This window comes from Anthonomus grandis, chromosome 20 (assembly GCF_022605725.1).
Source record: "Anthonomus grandis grandis chromosome 20, icAntGran1.3, whole genome shotgun sequence".
Lineage (NCBI taxonomy): Eukaryota > Metazoa > Arthropoda > Insecta > Coleoptera > Curculionidae > Anthonomus > Anthonomus grandis.
Genome location: NC_065565.1, coordinates 6,726,830 through 6,744,979, shown reverse-complemented (window position 1 = coordinate 6,744,979; position 18,150 = coordinate 6,726,830). Strand labels below are relative to the sequence as shown.

The 18,150-nt window shown below is 31.7% G+C and overlaps 2 protein-coding genes across 4 annotated transcripts in view; one reads left to right on the top strand and one right to left on the bottom strand.

Moving 5' to 3' along the window:
* The window catches only part of LOC126747900 (tachykinin-like peptides receptor 99D), a 161,958-nt gene extending 145,760 nt beyond the window's left edge, over nucleotides 1–16,198 (bottom strand). For 2 of the 3 annotated variants that reach the window (XR_007664457.1, XM_050456869.1), the window contains exon 1: nucleotides 15,943–16,198. Coding sequence is in view for 1 of the 3 variants with exons in the window: in XM_050456869.1 (XP_050312826.1) it covers nucleotides 15,943–15,957 (15 nt within the window). In the remaining 2 variants the exon portion in view is untranslated. The remainder of the gene's footprint in view (nucleotides 1–15,942) is intronic. The other variant, XM_050456871.1, reaches the window with a different exon arrangement.
* Nucleotides 1–18,150, top strand: part of LOC126747893 (kanadaptin-like) — a 246,814-nt gene that overhangs the window by 127,225 nt on the left and 101,439 nt on the right. The gene's annotated exons all lie outside the window — the stretch shown is intronic.

The window sequence follows — 18,150 nt, the reverse complement described above, 5'->3', positions numbered from 1 at the left end:
TATAACTTTGGAACCACTTGGAATATTTTCATGATTTTTTTACAGTAATATAATAGGATTCCTGAGGATGAATTAGAGAGTCGAAACGTCGTTCTACACTTAAAATTTCGAAATTTACAGCATTTTTGGTTGAGGCATATTTTTTTGTCAATTTTCATAGTAAACCTTCACTATTTTTGAGCATATTTTAAAAAGTACTTGGAATTTTCGTAAAAGGGTTTTTGCACAAAAAAGTCTGTTTTTTTTTCAATAATTTGATACCAAAATGTTTTTTGTACCTCAAAAACTTTTTGAGTTAGAGGCAATTTCGTCCATCAAGGTACAAGAGCCTCCAAATTTAAGTTTTTTAAGCTTATTGTAACCTTACGATTTTTATGCATGGGTGGACATTTGTGGTTCTAACTTTGGAACCACTTGGAATATTTTCATGATTTTTTCACAGTAATATAATGGGATTCCTGAGGATGAATTAGAGAGTCGAAACGTCGTTCTACACTTAAAATTTCGAAATTTAGAGCACTTTTGGTTTGGGGCATATTTTTTTGTCAATTTTCATAGTAAACCTTCACTATTTTTGAGCATATTTTAAAAAGTACTTGGAATTCTCGTAAAAGAGTTTTTGCACAAAAAAATTTGTTCTTTTTCCAATAATTCTATACCAAAACGTTTTTTTGTACCTCAAAAACTTTTTTGAGTTAGAGGCAATTCTGTCCATCAAGGTCCAAGAGCCTCCGAATTTAAGTTTTTTAAACTTGTTATAACCGTAGGATTTTTATGCATGGGTGGACATTTGTGGCAATAACTTTGAAACCACTTGGAATATTTTCATGATTTTTTCACAGTAATATAACGGAATTCCTGAGGATGGTTTTGAGAGTCAAAACGTCGTACTACACTAAAAATTTCGAAATTTACAGCATTTTTAGTTGAGGCATATTTTTTTGTCAATTTTCGTAGTAAACCTTCACTATTTTTGAGCATATTTTAAAAAGTACTTAGAATTTTCGTAAAAGGGTTTTCGCACAAAAAAGTCTGTTTCTTTTCTAATAATTTGATACCAAACTGTTTTTTGTACCTCAAAAACTCTTTGAGTTAGAGGCAATTTTGTCCATCAAGGTCCAAGGGCCTCCAAATTTAAGTTTTTTAAACTTATTATAACTTTAGAATTTGTATGCATGACTGGACATTTGTCGCAATAACTTTGGAACCACTGGGAATATTTTCGTCATTTTTTCACAGTAATATAACGGGATTCCTGAGGATGAATTAGAGAGTCAAAACGTTGTTCTACATAAAAGATTTCGAAATTTACAGCATTTTTGGTTGAGGGATATTTTTTTGTCAATTTTCATAGTAAACCTTCACTAATTTTGAGCATATTTTAAAAAGTACTTAGAATTTTCGTAAAAGGGTTTTTGCCAAAGAAAGTCTGTTTCTTTTTCAATAATTCTATACCAAAACATTTTTTGTACCTCAAAAACTTTCTGAGTTAGAGGCAATTATGTCCATCAAGGTCCAAGAGCCTCCAAATTTAAGTTTTTTAAGCTTATTGTAACCTTAGGATTTTTATGCATGACTGGACATTTGTAGCTATAACTTCGGAACCACTTGAAATGTTTTCATAATTTTTTCATAGTAATTTAACGGAGTTCCTGAGGATGGATTCGAGGGCAAAAACGTCGTTTTACACTAAAAATTATGACAGTTAGGGCAGTTTTCGTTGGGGCATATTTTTTTGTCAATTTTCATAGTAAACCTTCACTATTTTTGAGCATATTTTAAAAAGTACTTGGAATTCTCGTAAAAGAAATTTTGCACAAAAAAGTGTGTTTCTTTTTCAATAATTCCATTCCAAAACGTTTTTTGTACCTCAAAAACTTTTTGAGTTGGACGCAATTCTATCCATCAAGGTCCAAGAGCCTCCAAATTTAAGTTTTTTAAACTTATTGTAGCCTTACGATTTTTATGCATGGGTGGACATTTGTGGCTCTTACTTTGGAACCACTTGGAATATTTTCATGATTTTTTTACAGTAATATAATGGGATTCCTGAGGATGAATTAGAGAGTCGAAACGTCGTTCTATACTTAAAATTTCGAAATTTAGAGCACTTTTGGTTTGGGGCATATTTTTTTGTCAATTTTCATAGTAAACCTTTACTATTTTTGAGCATATTTTAAAAAGTACTTGGAATTTTTGTAAAAGAGTTTTCGCACAAAAAAGTCTGTTTCTTTTCTAATAATTTGATACCAAAAGGTTTTTTGTACCTCAAAAACTCTTTGAGTTAGAGGCAATTTTGTCCATCAAGGTCCAAGGGCCTCCTAATTTAAGTTTTTTAAACTTATTGTAACCTTAAGATTTTTATGCATGGGTGGACATTTGTGGCTATAACTTTGGAACCACTTGGAATATTTTCATGATTTTTTTACAGTAATATAATAGGATTCCTGAGGATGAATTAGAGAGTCGAAACGTCGTTCTACACTTAAAATTTCGAAATTTACAGCATTTTTGGTTGAGGCATATTTTTTTGTCAATTTTCATAGTAAACCTTCACTATTTTTGAGCATATTTTAAAAAGTACTTGGAATTTTCGTAAAAGGGTTTTTGCACAAAAAAGTCTGTTTTTTTTTCAATAATTTGATACCAAAATGTTTTTTGTACCTCAAAAACTTTTTGAGTTAGAGGCAATTTCGTCCATCAAGGTACAAGAGCCTCCAAATTTAAGTTTTTTAAGCTTATTGTAACCTTACGATTTTTATGCATGGGTGGACATTTGTGGTTCTAACTTTGGAACCACTTGGAATATTTTCATGATTTTTTCACAGTAATATAATGGGATTCCTGAGGATGAATTAGAGAGTCGAAACGTCGTTCTACACTTAAAATTTCGAAATTTAGAGCACTTTTGGTTTGGGGCATATTTTTTTGTCAATTTTCATAGTAAACCTTCACTATTTTTGAGCATATTTTAAAAAGTACTTGGAATTCTCGTAAAAGAGTTTTTGCACAAAAAAATTTGTTCTTTTTCCAATAATTCTATACCAAAACGTTTTTTTGTACCTCAAAAACTTTTTTGAGTTAGAGGCAATTCTGTCCATCAAGGTCCAAGAGCCTCCGAATTTAAGTTTTTTAAACTTGTTATAACCGTAGGATTTTTATGCATGGGTGGACATTTGTGGCTATAACTTTGGAACCACTTGGAGTATTTTCATCATTTTTTCTCAGTAATATAACGGGATTCCTGAGGATGAATTAGAGAGTCAAAACGTCGTTCTACATAAAACATTTCAAAATTTACAGCATTTTTGGTTGAGGCATATTTTTTTGTCAACTTTCATAGGAAACCTTCACTATTTTTGAGCATATTTTAAAAAGTACTTGGAATTTTCGTAAAAGAGTTTTTGCACAAAAAAGTCTGTTTCTTTTCCAACAATTCCATACCAAAAAATTTTTTGTACCTCAAAAACTTTTTGAGTTACAGGCAATTTTGTCCATCAAGGTCCAAGAGCCTCATAATGTAAGTTTTTGAAACTTATTATAACCTTAGGATTTTTATGCATGGGTGTACATTTGTAGCTATAACTTCGGAACCACTTAGAATATTTTCATGATTTTTCCACAGTAATATAATGGGATTCCTGAGGATGAATTAGAGAGTCGAAACGTCGTTCTATATAAAACATTTCGAAACTTAGAGCACTTTTGGTTAGGGCATATTTTTTTTGTCAATTTTCATAGTAAACCTTCACTATTTTTGAGCATATTTTAAAAAGTACTTGGAATTCTCGTAAAAGAGTTTTTGCACAAAAAAATTTGTTCTTTTTCCAAGAATTCTATACCAAAACGTTTTTTGTACCTCAAAAACTTTTTGAGTTAGAGGCAATTTTGTCTAGCAAGGTCCAAGAGGCTCAAAATGTAAGTTTTTTAAACTTATTGTAACCTTAGGGTTTTTATGCATTGGTGGACATTTGTAGCAATAACTTTGGAACCACTTGGAATATTTTCATAATTTTTTCACAGTAATTTAACGGGATTCTTGAGGATGAATTTGAAGATAAAAACGTCATTTTATGCCAATAATTGTTTGACATATTTCATTTCTCAACTGCCTGGAAGAAATAAATTATGACCTAAAACTGTTACAACTATTAAATACGATTACTACTATTATTTCTTTAAAAACACTACAGACCAATTTTCACACTAAAAACCCTGGTCTATCCAGTTTTCCCTTTTGTATATTAGTGTCATCTGAATTGAAACTACTTTAATTGAATGCGAATGCTTCCCAAATAGTATTTAACCATTCATCATTTTACTAGTCCAGTTTTAGGCATATATATACGTGCAACGGCTCCCAAACGTCCCAAACTATAAATCAATTTAGCTCAATGGACCTAAAGGATCCACAAGGCGGCATAATCATCCCAGTAAATCGGGATAAAGCCCCATACAAATCATTACAGTGAAATTTATGTTCCTTATTCATTATTGCTCTATAAAAAGTAATTTTTTTGTACTATTGCTAAAATCTGACTGCTCATTCCAGTGAGGTCGCACGGAGGCCTGAACGGTCCACGCACGTCACAAGACGTTTGAATGTTAATCTAGCGTGTCTTGACTGTCTTAAAACGGTCCAGTAGGCTTGAAAAAATTTATTGGACAGTCAATTGTTTATTTCCAAGCCTACTTACGGGAAGTTGTTACGCTTGTTCGAAGGTCGGACGGAGGCCTGAACGGTCCAGGTTGACATGTGAATTTTAATCTAGCGTGCCTTGAGGAGCTACTTTTGGAGGTTATGTAAAACGTGTTTGCTACAAATAAATGAATAAAATAAAGACCCTCTTTCAATATCCCTAAAACGAGGCGCATAAAGATGCAAATTGGGTAAAAACGACCCCGAAAACGTGTTTATAAGAAGCTGCGGCCTCGTTCTGTAGCCGTGGCGGTAAAAAACGAACGGCTCCATAAAATTTACGGCTAAAACTGCGTCTGGTGCTGTAAAATTTCATGTTTTTAAAGATGTTGCCTGTACAAAGCGTTATAAATTTTTAATAGAGCCTTTCTTAATTGAACACTTAAGAATTGCCGTTTTATTTATTATAGAAGCGTGTGTCTTCGAATAAATTAACTGTAAATGGAAAAAAAACAGGAATAATTGCAAAGTGCCCGGTTCAAAACAGGATCGGATTGAAAGTTTCTGTTCTAAGCCGGATATTTGAAAACCGCCCGAAATATCGTTCGATTTAACGAGCTTTCAAGAAAACGGCTTTTAATTAATTTTCGCTCGATGAAAAACCGGTCGCGCTCGTCGGCTTTTTAAAAGATTTCCCGATTAAATAGTCGCGCGCCGTTCAGTTTCGTATCTTTTCATTTCGATAATGGAATTCAGGCTCGATGATAAGATCCCCCTCTTTTTTATTGTTTCTGCTCACTTTTATTAATCCGATGTTTATCCAGACTTATTAGGAAAATGATTACTAACCAATTAAAGTTTATTTCATGAATTTAGCTTGAGTAGATCAAAAGTTATCAGCCGAAAACCTGGCGGTTGACGTTTGAGGGTCCTACTAACGTGCAGAAAAATTCAAACGGTTGTAACTTTTGAACTATCAAATATATTGGAAAATTTTAAAAAGATTCTTAAAGATGCTCAGTTAGTGTTTAAGTTTGCTTATGATGATCATGACGGTATATCCATTACCGAAGAAGTTATGAGCCATTTTTGGGTCAAGACTAGTTTGAAGGGGCCTGTCTAACTTTCAGCTACAAATACTCCACTTTTATTGTGTTGACGGTAATAATTAATATAATCAAAGTTATAAAGCATTTATTTGCTAAACAAACAAAGTTTATTTCATGATTGTAGCTTGAGTAGATCAAAAGTTATTTACCGAAAACCTGGAGGTTGACGTTTGAGGGTGCTACTGACGTGCAGAAAAATTCAAACTACTGTAACTCCTAAACTATTCAAAATTTTGAAAAAATTTAAAAAGAATCTTAAAGATCCTCAGCTAGTGTTCAAGTTTGTTTATGATGATTATGACTGTATCTCCATTACCGAAGAAGTTATAAGCCATTTTTGGGTCAAGACTAGTTTGAAGGGGCTTGTCTAACTTGCGGCTGCAAAAACTCCACTTTTTTTGGGTTAACGGTAATAATTAATGTAATCAAAGTTATAAAGCATTTACTTACTAAATCAATAAAGTTTATTTCAGGATTGTAGCTTGAGTAGATCAAAAGTTATTTACCAAAAACCTGGAGGTTGACGTTTGAGGGTGGTACTGACGTGCAAAAAAATTCAAAGGGTTGTAACTTTTGAACCGTTGAATATTTTGGAAAATTTTAAAAAGATTCTTAAAGATTCTTAGCTATTGTTTAAGTTTATTTATGATAATCATGGCTGTATACCCATTACCGAAGAAGTTATAAGCCATTTTTGGGTCAACACTAGTTTGAAGGGGCTTTTCTAACTTGCAGCTGCAAAAACTCCACTTTTATTAGGTTAACGGTAATAATTAATGTAATCAAAGTTATAAAGCGTTTATTTACTAAACAAATAAAGTTTATTTTATGATTGTAGCTTAAGTAGATCAAAAGTTATTCACCAAAAACCGGGAGGTTGACGTTTGAGGGTGCTACTGATGTGCAGAGAAATTCAAAGGATTGTAACTTTTGAACTGTTGAATATTTTGGAAAATTTTAAAAATATTCTTAAAGATTCTTAGCTATTGTTTAAGTTTATTTATGATAATCATGGCTGTATACCCATTACCGAAGAAGTTATAAGCCATTTTTGGGTCAAAACTAGTTTTAAGGGGCTTGTCTAAATTGCAGCTGCAAATATTCCACTTTTATTAGCTTAATGGTAATAATTAATATGATCAAAGTTATGAAGCGTTTATTTACTAAGCAAACAAAGTTTATTTCATGATTTTAGCTTGAGTAGATCAAAAGTTATTCACCAAAAACCGGGAGGTTGACGTTTGAGGGTGCTACTGACGTGCAGAAAAATTCAAATGGTTGTAACTTTTGAACCGTTAAATATTTTGGAAAATTTTAAAAAGATTCCTAAAGATGCTTAGTTGGTGTTCAAATTTATTTATGATGATCATGACTGTATATCCATTACCGAAGAAGTTATGAGCCATTTTTGGGTCAAAACTAGTTTGAAGGGGCTTGTCTAACTTGCGGCTACAAATACTCCACTTTTATTGGGTTGACGATAATAATTAATATAATCAAAGTTATAAAGCGTTTATTTGCTAAACAAATAAAGTTTATTTCATGATTGTAGCTTGAGTAGATCAAAAGTTATTTACCAAAAACCTGGAGGTTGACGTTTGAGGGTGCTACTGACGTGCAGAAAAATTCAAACTACTGTAACTCCTAAACTATTCAAAATTTTGAAAAAATTTAAAAAGAATCTTAAAGATCCTTAGCCAGTGTTCAAGTTTATTTATAATGATTATGACTGTAAACCCATTACCGAAGAAGTTACAAGCCATTTTTGGGTCAAGACTAGTTTGAAGGGGCTTGTCTAACTTGCAGCAGCGATTTCTCCACTTCTATTAAATTGACGGTATTAATTAAGAAAACCGAAATTGTAAAGCGTTTTACTGCTAATCAAACAAGGTTTATTTCATAATTGCAGCTTGAGTAGATCAAAAGTTATTTACCAAAAACCTTGACTTGATTCCTAATTTTTTTAACATAAAAACTACTGGATAAATAAAAATTTTTGTAGATACATTTTTTGTTGAGAATTAAAAATCCTTTATTATGATTTAATTTTCATGAAAATCGGTGGAAAATTAAAGGAATTAGAGCATAATTACAGTTTTACCTGGAAAAATTGATTACTTGATTCCTAATGTTTTTAACATGAAAACTACTGGATTAATAAAAATTTTTGTAAACACATTTTTTGTTAGGAATTAAAAATCCTTTCCAATGATCTTATTTTCATGAAAATCGGTGAAAAATTAGAGGAGCTATGGTAAAATTACACTTTGTCCCGAAGAACTTGGTTAATTGGTCCCGAAAAAATCATTACTTGACGCTTAAATTTTTTAACGTAAAAACTATTGGACGAATGGAAATTTTTGTAGATAACTTTTTTGTTTGGAATTAAAAATACTTTTTTATGATCTAATTTTCATGAAAATCGGTGAAAAATTAAAGGAATTATGGCATAATTACGATTTTTCCCAAAAAAAATTAATTACTTGAATTTTAATTTTTTTTACATAAAAACTACTGGATTAATAAAAATTTTTGTAAACACACTTTTTGTTAAGAATTAAAAATGCTTTCCAATGATCTTATTTTCATGAAAATCGGTGAAAAATTAGAGGAGCTATGGTGAAATTACACTTTGTCCCAAAGAACTTGGTTAATTGGTCCCGAAAAAATCATTACTTGACGCTTAATTTTTTTAACATAGAAACTATTAGGTTAACGCAAATTTTTGTAGATACATTTTTTGTTTAGAATTAAATATCCTTTCCTATGACAGAACTCTTATAAAAATCGATGAAAAATTAAAGGAACTAGGGCATAATTACACGGTGTCCCACAAAAAAATGATTAACTGATCTTTAACTTATTTTAACATAAAAACTATTAGACTAATTAAAATTTTTATAGATACATTTTTTGTTTAGAATTAAAAATTCTTTCCTATGACCCAACCTTTATACAAATCACCGGAAAATTAAGGAAGTTATCGCAAAATTGCACTTTATCCCCCCAAAAACAACATTCAACTTCCGCTTAGAACCTCGTTACAAAAGGAGCGATTTTTCTCAAAAATTCGCTGCACGAAAATAAAGTGCATCCAGGGCTTATAAAAGCTTTTATACAGCTCCGCTCCGCCGCACCTTTCTTCTGATTATCTCCCGTTTTATCGCTGCAGTACGATAACAGTCTTATATCGCGATACTTTCATTATTTTAACACAAAATCATATTGAACTTATTAAATGTAGAACTATATATGGCAACTTCTTTACTTAACCTCACTTTCCCCATAAGAGCAGTGCTGACTGTATCAAATGCGTTTGATAGAGAGAGAAAGAGAGAGAGGGAGGTACTATATATATATCAAGTAAAAGCCAATCAGGACCGTAATAAAATTATCCCAGGGAGATAATGACGAAATACGCGCGTCTGTGCTTCCAGTTCGTTAATTTAATTTGATTATCAACGAGTTATATACCGCTATTGTCAATGACTAGACTATAGACCTGTTTATAGATAAGTAGGGTTAAAATAAGCGTTAGGTATGATACAGTTTGCTTAAGTTAAGTCGAAATGATTTCAATTTTTCCTCTCTCTCTTTTGTACAGGTTATCATAATTATAAAAAAGGGCAAAAGCATCCCTATGGAAGATTAAAAGAGTGTCCAGGCAGAAAATAAAAAAAACTGAAATTATGCTATAATTTCCCTAATTTCTCACCGATTCTCGTGGAAATTAGGTTGTAGAAAAGGATTTTTAATTCTAAACAAAAAATGTATCTATAAAAATTTCCATTAAGCGAATAGTTTTTGTGTTAAAATAAGTTAAAGATCCGTTAATCAGTTTTTTGTGGGACACCGTGTAATTATGCCCGAGTTCCCTTAATTTTTCATCGATTTTTATAAAAATTCTGTCGTAGGAAAGGACATTTAATTCTAAACAAAAAATGTATCTACAAAAATTTGCGTTAACCTAATAGTTTCTATGTTAAAAAAATTAAGCGTCAAGTAATGATTTTTTCGGGACCAACTAACCAAGTTCTTTGGGACAAAGTGTAATTTCACCATAGCTCCTCTAATTTTTCACCGATTTTCATGAAAATAAGATCATTGGAAAGCATTTTTAATTCTTAACAAAAAAGGTATTTACAAAAATTTTTATTAATCCAGTAGTTTTCATGTTAAAAAAATTGAAAATCAAGTAATGAATTTTTTTTGGGAAAAATCGTAACTATGCTCTAACTTCTTTAATTTTTCACCGATTTTCATGAAAATTAGATCATAATAAAGGATTTTTAATTCCAAACAAAAAATGTATCTACAAAATTTTTCAATAGTAGCATAGTTCCAGAGCATATTGGTACCAAAGACCTGCATATTATTATTTTCATTACTACTATTATTACCATTATAAATGACCTCAGACCTTAATACACCCTATGGTCCCTTGTTTAAGTAAACTCCCCCTACTGAGATCTTCTTCTACTTCTACAATTCCCTGTTGACCATCAATGGATCTGAGTAAATACCCTCTTGCATTGCATTCCATTAAAATAAAGGTTCAAAGGATAATTTTCCAATTGATCAAACTCCTGCAACATAAATCGCACCGACTGAGTTTCCAGCGTGTTAAATAACAGGCTTATCCTCGCATACACGGATAATAGCGCTATATAGCGAAGGTTGAAACTCCAAAAATGAAAAAATCATAATTGACGAGGGCAAAACTATGTTGCGTAATGAAAATTAACGGTTTTTTTTCAGGGAGTATATGCAAAAAAAAGGGATTATTTATTATTAACAAAATAAAGTTTATTTGATGATTTTATGTTCAGTAGATCAATAGTTATTAACGAAAAACCTTGAGGTTGACGTTTGGGGGTGTTACTGACGTGAAGCAAAATTCATATGCTGGTAACTTTTAAAGGGGTAATTATTTTGGAAAAATTTTAAAAGATTCTGAAAGATCATCAGTTGGTCTGTAAGTTTGTTTATAATGATTAAGTTTGTAAGTCAATTAACAAAGAAGATATAAGCCATTTTTGTGTCAGAGCTAGTGTGAAAGGGCTTGTCTAACTTTCAGCGACAATTTCTCTAATTCTATTAGGTTAGGAGTGGTAACTAATATAACGAACTAAATAGGAAAAATTATTGCCAATCAAATGAAGTTTATTTCATGTTTTTATCTTCAGTAGATCAAAAGTTATTAGCCAAAAATCTGGAGGTTGACGTTTGAACGTGCTACTGACATGAAAAAAAATTCAAACATCTGTAACTTTTAAACGGTTAATTATTTTTTAAAAATTTAAAAAGATTCTTTAAGACAACCAGTCATATTTTAACTTTGTTTATGATGATTATGTTTGTAAGTCAATTACCAAAGAAGATATAAGCCATTTTTGTGTCAGAGCTAGTGTGAAGGGGCTTGTCTAACTTTCAGCGACAATTTCTCTAATTCTATTAGGTTAGGAGTGGTAACTAATATAATGAACTTTATAGGAAAAATCATTGCCAATCAAATAAAGTTTATTTCATGTGTTTATCTTCAGTAGATCAAAAGTTATCAGCCAAAAACCTGAAGGTTGACGTTCCAACGTGCTACTGACATGAAAAAAAATTCAAACATCTGTAACTTTTAAACGTTTAATTATTTTTTTAAAATTTAAAAAGATTTTTTAAGACAATCAGTCATATTTTAAGTTTGTTTATGATGATTATGTTTGTAAGTCAATTATCAAACAAGATATAAGCCATTTTTGTGTCAGAGCTAGTGTGAAAGGGCTTGTCTAACTTTCAGCGACAATTTCTCTAATTGTATTGGTTTAATAGTGGTAACTGATATAATAAACTTTATAGTAAAAATCATTGGTAATCAAATAAAGTTTATTTCATGTTTTTATCCTTAGCAGATCAAAAGTTGTCAGCCAAAAACCTGGAGGTTGACGTTTGGACGTGCTACTGACGTGAAAAAAATTCAAACATCTGTAACTTTTGAACGGTTATTTATTTTTTTAAAATTTAAAAAGTTTCTTTAAGACAACCAGTCATATTTTAACTTTGTTTATGATGATTATGTTTGTAAGTCAATTACCAAAGAAGATATAAGCCATTTTTGGATCAGAGCTAGTGTGAAGGGGCTTGTCTATTTTGCAACGACGATTTCTCTACTTGTATTAGATTAACAGTGGTAACCAATATAATAAACTTTATAGGAAAAATCATTGCTAATCAAATGAAGTTTATTTCATGTTTTTATCTTTAGTAGATCAAAAGTTATTAGCCAAAAATCTGGAGGTTGACGTTTAGAGGTGCTACTGACATGAAAAAAAATTCAAACATCTGTAACTTTTGAACGGTTAATTATTTTTTAAAAATTTAAAAAGATTCTTTAAGGCAATTTGTCATGTTTTAAGTTTGTTTATGATGATTATGTTTGTAAGTCAATTACCAAACAAGATATAAGCCATTTTTATGTCAGAGCTAGTGTGAAGGGGCTTGTCTATCTTGCAAGGACGATTTCTCTACTTGTATTAAGTTAACAGTACTAAATAATATAATAAACTTTATAGGAAAAATCATTGGTAATCAAATAAAGTTTATTTCATGTTTTTATCTTTAGCAGATCAAAAGTTATCAGCCAAAAACCTGGAGGTTGACGTTCGAACGTGCTACTGACGTGAAAAAAAATTCAAACATCTGTAACTTTTTAACGGTTAATAATTTTTTTAAAATTTAAAAAGATTCTTTAAGGCAAGCAGTCATGTTTTAACTTTGTTTCTGATGATTATGTTTGTAAGTCAATTACCAAAGAAGATATAAGCCGTTTTTGTGTCAGAGCTAGTGTGAAAGGGGTTGTCTAACTTTCAGCGACAATTTCTCTAATTCTATTAGGTTAGGAGTGGTAACTAATATAATGAACTTTATAGAAAAAATTATTGCAAATCAAATAAAGTTTATTTCATGTTTTTATCTTCAGTAGATCAAAAGTTATCAGCCAAAAACCTGGAGGTTGACGTTCGAACGTGCTACTGACGTGAAAAAAAATTCAAACATCTGTAACTTTTGAACGGTTAATTCTTTTTTAAAAATTTAAAAAGATTCTTTAAGACAATCAGTCATGTTTTAACTTTGTTTATGATGATTATGTTTGTAAGTCAATTACCAAAGAAGATATAAGCCATTTTTGTGTCAGAGCTAGTGTGAAAGGGCTTGTCTAACTTTCAGCGACAATTTCTCTAATTGTATTGGGTTAATAGTGGTAATTAATATAATGAACTTTATAGAAAAAATCATTGCCAATCAAATAAAGTTTATTTCATGTATTTATCTTCAGTAGATCAAAAGTTATCAGGCAAAAACCTGGAGGTTGACGTTTGGACGTGCTACTGACGTGAAAAAAATTCAAACATCTGTAACTCTTAAACGGTTAATTATTTTTTAAATAATTAAAAAGATTCTTTAAGACAACCAGTCATATTTTAACTTTGTTTATGATGATTAAGTTTGTAAGTCAAATAACAAAGAAGATATAAGCCATTTTTGTGTCAGAGCTAGTGTGAAGGGGCTTGTCTATCTTGCAAGGACGATTTCTCTACTTGTATTAGATTAATAGTGGTAACTAATATAATAAACTTTATAGGAAAAATTATTGCCAATCAAATGAAGTTTATTTTATGTTTTTATCCTTAGTAGATCAAAAGTTATCAGCCAAAAACCTGGAGGTTGACGTTTGGAGGTGCTACTGACGTGAAAAAAAATTCAAACACCTGTAACTTTTAAACGGTTAATTATTTTTTAAAAATTTAAAAAGTTTCTTTAAGACAACCAGTCATATTTTAACTTTGTTTATGATGATTAAGTTTGTAAGTCAATTAACAAAGAAGATATAAGCCATTTTTGTGTCAGAGCTAGTGTGAAGGGGCTTGTCTATCTTGCAAGGACGATTTCTCTACTTGTATTAGATTAATAGTGGTAACTAATATAATAAACTTTATAGGAAAAATTATTGCCAATCAAATGAAGTTTATTTTATGTTTTTATCCTTAGTAGATCAAAAGTTATCAGCCAAAAACCTGGAGGTTGACGTTTGGAGGTGCTACTGACGTGAAAAAAAATTCAAACACCTGTAACTTTTAAACGGTTAATTATTTTTTAAAAATTTAAAAAGTTTCTTTAAGACAACCAGTCATATTTTAACTTTGTTTATGATGATTATGTTTGTAAGTCAATTACCAAAGAAGATATAAGCCATTTTTGTGTCAGAGCTAGTGTGAAAGGGCTTGTCTAACTTTCAGCGACAATTTCTCTAATTCTATTAGGTTAGGAGTGGTAACTAATATAATGAACTTTATAGGAAAAATTATTGCCAATCAAATGAAGTTTATTTCATGTTTTTATCTTCAGTAGATCAAAAGTTATTAGCCAAAAATCTGGAGGTTGACGTTTGAACGTGCTACTGACATGAAAAAAAATTCAAACATTTGTAACTTTTAAACGGTTAATTATTTTTTAAAAATTTAAAAAGATTCTTTAAGGCAATCAGTCATCTTTTAATTTCATTTATAATAATTATGACTGTACACTCATTACCAAAGAAGATATCAGCCATTTTTTGGTCAGGACCAGTTTGAAGGAGCCTGTCTAACTTTCAGCGACGATTCCTCTACTTCTATTGGATTTACGGTATTAATCCATATGATCAATTTCATAGAACAATTCATTATTAATCAAATAAAGTTTACTTTATGACTCTATCTTTATCAGATCAAAAGTTATTAACGAAAAACCTGTAGGCTGCTACTGACGTCCACCAAAACTCAACCCCTGGACTTTAAGATCGTACAATTCCAAAAAACACCGAAATTAAATTGCCCACTTTAGTCCTGAGGCCTGTGCAAATAATGGGGCATAAGTAAAGCGCAATTGGGTCAGCAGTAAATTGCACCGGTGTGCAGCAAATAGCACTTTTACCCTGGTCCATTTAACCTACGTCCGATCAAGTTTAAGCGCCTTAAATTCGCCATTTATTAATATTTTCCCTTTCTGTCCGTTGCAAAAGAGAAACTTTAATTAGAGGGAGATGAAGCTTGTTAGTCGTCGAACAAAGTTGAAAAATCATTTTTAAACCTTTTGGGGATTTTCCAGGGGAAGCGATCAAAGGGTAAAAGTACCCCCTTTGAGGAAAATATAACTGAAAAACAGCAACAAGAGAGAAGGAGATAACCATATGGTTAATTGCACTTGTCTTTCTGGAATAACCTAATTTTCCTAAAAATTTTATTTAAACGCGACATGGTTGAGCCTATACCGGTAGGACAACCTTTTTGTTGCCGCACTCTATTTCTCAAGGGGGTTTTTATTTTTTTACGCGAAAACCGTGCGTCCTACGAAAAAAACACTAGAGAGCAAATTTGTTTAGAACCAATCGGGGATTCTAAAAGTGATTTTTGTTTTTAAAAAAATTGAGTGCATAGAGGGCAATTCTTCGATGAAACATTGAGGCCTAACAAATTACCTTGCTACAGCCTATATAAGGCCTCCATTGGCGTTTGACCAAGTTTTATCGAGTAATGTGAGACTTGCTGGACTGTTTACGATAATTGCCCACTATAAATAATAAAAAATTAATTTAAAAGCGACATGGTTGAGCCTATACCGGTAGGACAACCTTTTTGTTGCCGCACTCTATTTCTCAAGGGGGTTTTTATTTTTTTACGCGAAAACCGTGCGTCCTACGAAAAAAACACTAGAGAGCAAATTTGTTTAGAACCAATCGGGGACCCTAAAAGTGATTTTTGTTTTTAAAAAAATTAAGTGCATAGAGGGCAATTCTTCGATAAAACATTGAGGCCTAACAAATTACCTTGCTACAGCCTATATAAGGCCTCCATTGGCGTTTGACCAAGTATCATCGAGTAATATGAGACTTGCTGGACTGTTTTTGATAATTGCCCACTATAAATAATAAAAAATTAATTTAAAAGCGACATGGTTGAGCCTATACTGGTAGGACAACCTTTTTGTTGCCGCACTCTATTTCTCAAGGGACTCGAGGGGGTTTTTATTTTTTTACGCGAAAACCGTGCGTCCTACGAAAAAAACACTAGAGAGCAAATTTGTTTAGAACCAATCGGGGACCCTAAAAGTGATTTTTGTTCTTAAAAAAATTAAGTGCATACAGGGCAATCCTTCACAAATTACCTTACTACAGCCCATATACAGCCTCCATTTAATTAGTACAAGGGATTCACTTTAGTCGGGAAATAAAAGTGCACAAACCGAACTGAAAAAAGACTCAAAAGAGCGTAAAAACTTCGAATTACGTGCACGATTCGAACCCGACACCGGCGACGCGCGAATTCACTTTTCCTACTGACGGCATTCGCGTTTTAGCAGGGGCCGAACTAATAAATTCCCTCCTGCAGGCAGTACACGCAAGTACAGGAATTTTAAAGCGGGATTTATGGTAACACACAAGTTTCCCTTTTTACAATTTGACCCCTTATTGTATCCAGAACAATTATTGCCTTATCCTAAAAAACGGAGTGTAAATGGGTACAAAATGCATGAACGTTATTAACAAAGCGGAAGGGGGGATTAATGCAGCGTGTAGTCAGTCACAGGACGTCCCTAGGGAATACTCTCCCGATTTCTGGAGTGCGCTTCTTTCGCGCCCTTTTAAGGCTAATTTAATATTTATAAGGGAAACATTTCTCTACTGTTTCCTTTTTTGTGTTGTATCAACAAAAGTGATTTCCGTACCTCCCCGAGATCTCTTTTTATATTGATAAATCGTTTTGAGGTTGCAGACAAATTGCATAAACAGCGTAATCGTAATGTTCATGTTTGTCCCTTAAGGTGAGGACCCACTTTGAAGTTGGATATCTTGAAAACTAATGGATGTATTTTTATGAAATAAAATGCGTTGTGTTAAGTGATTGATTCTTTATAAATGTTGTTTTGGGTTTAAGGAATTTCAAGCAACCGTTTTGGAACTATAAATTTTTTTGTACAGTAGGTTCTAGAGTTTAAGTTCGTTCTTCAAGGTGAGTACTCACTTTGAAGCTGGATATCTTGAAAACTAATGGATGTATTTTGATGAAATAAAGAGCATAATATTAGGAAATTATTTTTTAATAAACGGTGTTTTATTCAAGCGAATCCAAGTAACAGCCTTAGAACTACAGAATTTTATGTGCAGTAGGGTCTAGTGTTCATGTTTGTCCTTTAAGGTGAGTACTCACTTTGAAGCTTGATATCTCAAAAACTAATACACGAATTTTCATGAAATAAAAAGCGTCGCATTAGGAAATCAATTCTTAATAAATATTGTTTTAGTTCCAAAAGAATCTAAGCAACACTTTTGCTACTAAAAATTTTTTTGTGTAGCAGGGTCCAAAATTCATCTTTGTCCTTCAAGGTGAGCACTCACTTTGAACCTAAATATCTTAAAAACTAAGGGTCGTATTTTGATGAAATAAAAAGCATATTATTAGAAAATCAACTCTTAATGCATGCTGTTTTATTCAAGCGAATCTAAGTAACAGCTTTGGAACTACAGAATTTTATGTGCAGTAGGGTCCAGTGTTCATGTTTGTCCTTTAAGATGAGTACTCACTTTGAAGCTGGATATCTTTAAAACTAATTAATATATTTTGATTAAGTAAAAAGCATAATATTAGAAAATCAATTCTTAATAAATCCTGCTTTATTCAAGCAAATCTAAGCAACAGCTTTGGAATTACAGAATTTTATGCGCAGTAGAGTCTAAAATTTATGTTTGTCCTTCAAGGTGAGCACTCACTTTGAAGCCAAATATCTCAAAAACTAATACACGTATTTTTATGAAATAAAAAGCATCATATTAAGAAATCAATTCTTAACAAATATTGTTTTAGGTCCAAAAGAATCTAAACAACACTTTTGGCACTAAAAATTTTTTTGTGCAGTAAGGTCCAGAGTTCATGTTTGTTCTTCAAAGTGAGCACTCACTTTGAAGTCCAATATCTCAAAAACTGACGGATCTATTTTCATGAAATAAAAAGCATAATATTAAGAAATCAATTCTTAATAAATATTGTTTTAGTTCCAACAGAATCTAAGTAACACTTTTGGTACCAAAAATTTTTTTTGTGCAATAGAGTCCAGTGTTCATGTTTGTCCATTAAGATGAGCACTTACTTTGAACCTGAATATCTTAAAAATTAATGCATATATTTTGATGAAATAAAAAACATAATATTAGGAAATCAATTCCTAATAAATGCTGCTTCACTCAAGCAAATCCAAGTAACAGCCTTGGAACTACAGAATTTTATGTGCAGTAGGGTCTAAGATTTGTATTTGTCTTTGAAGGTGAGCACTCACTTTGAAGCTTGATATCTCAAAAACAAATAGACGCATTTTCAT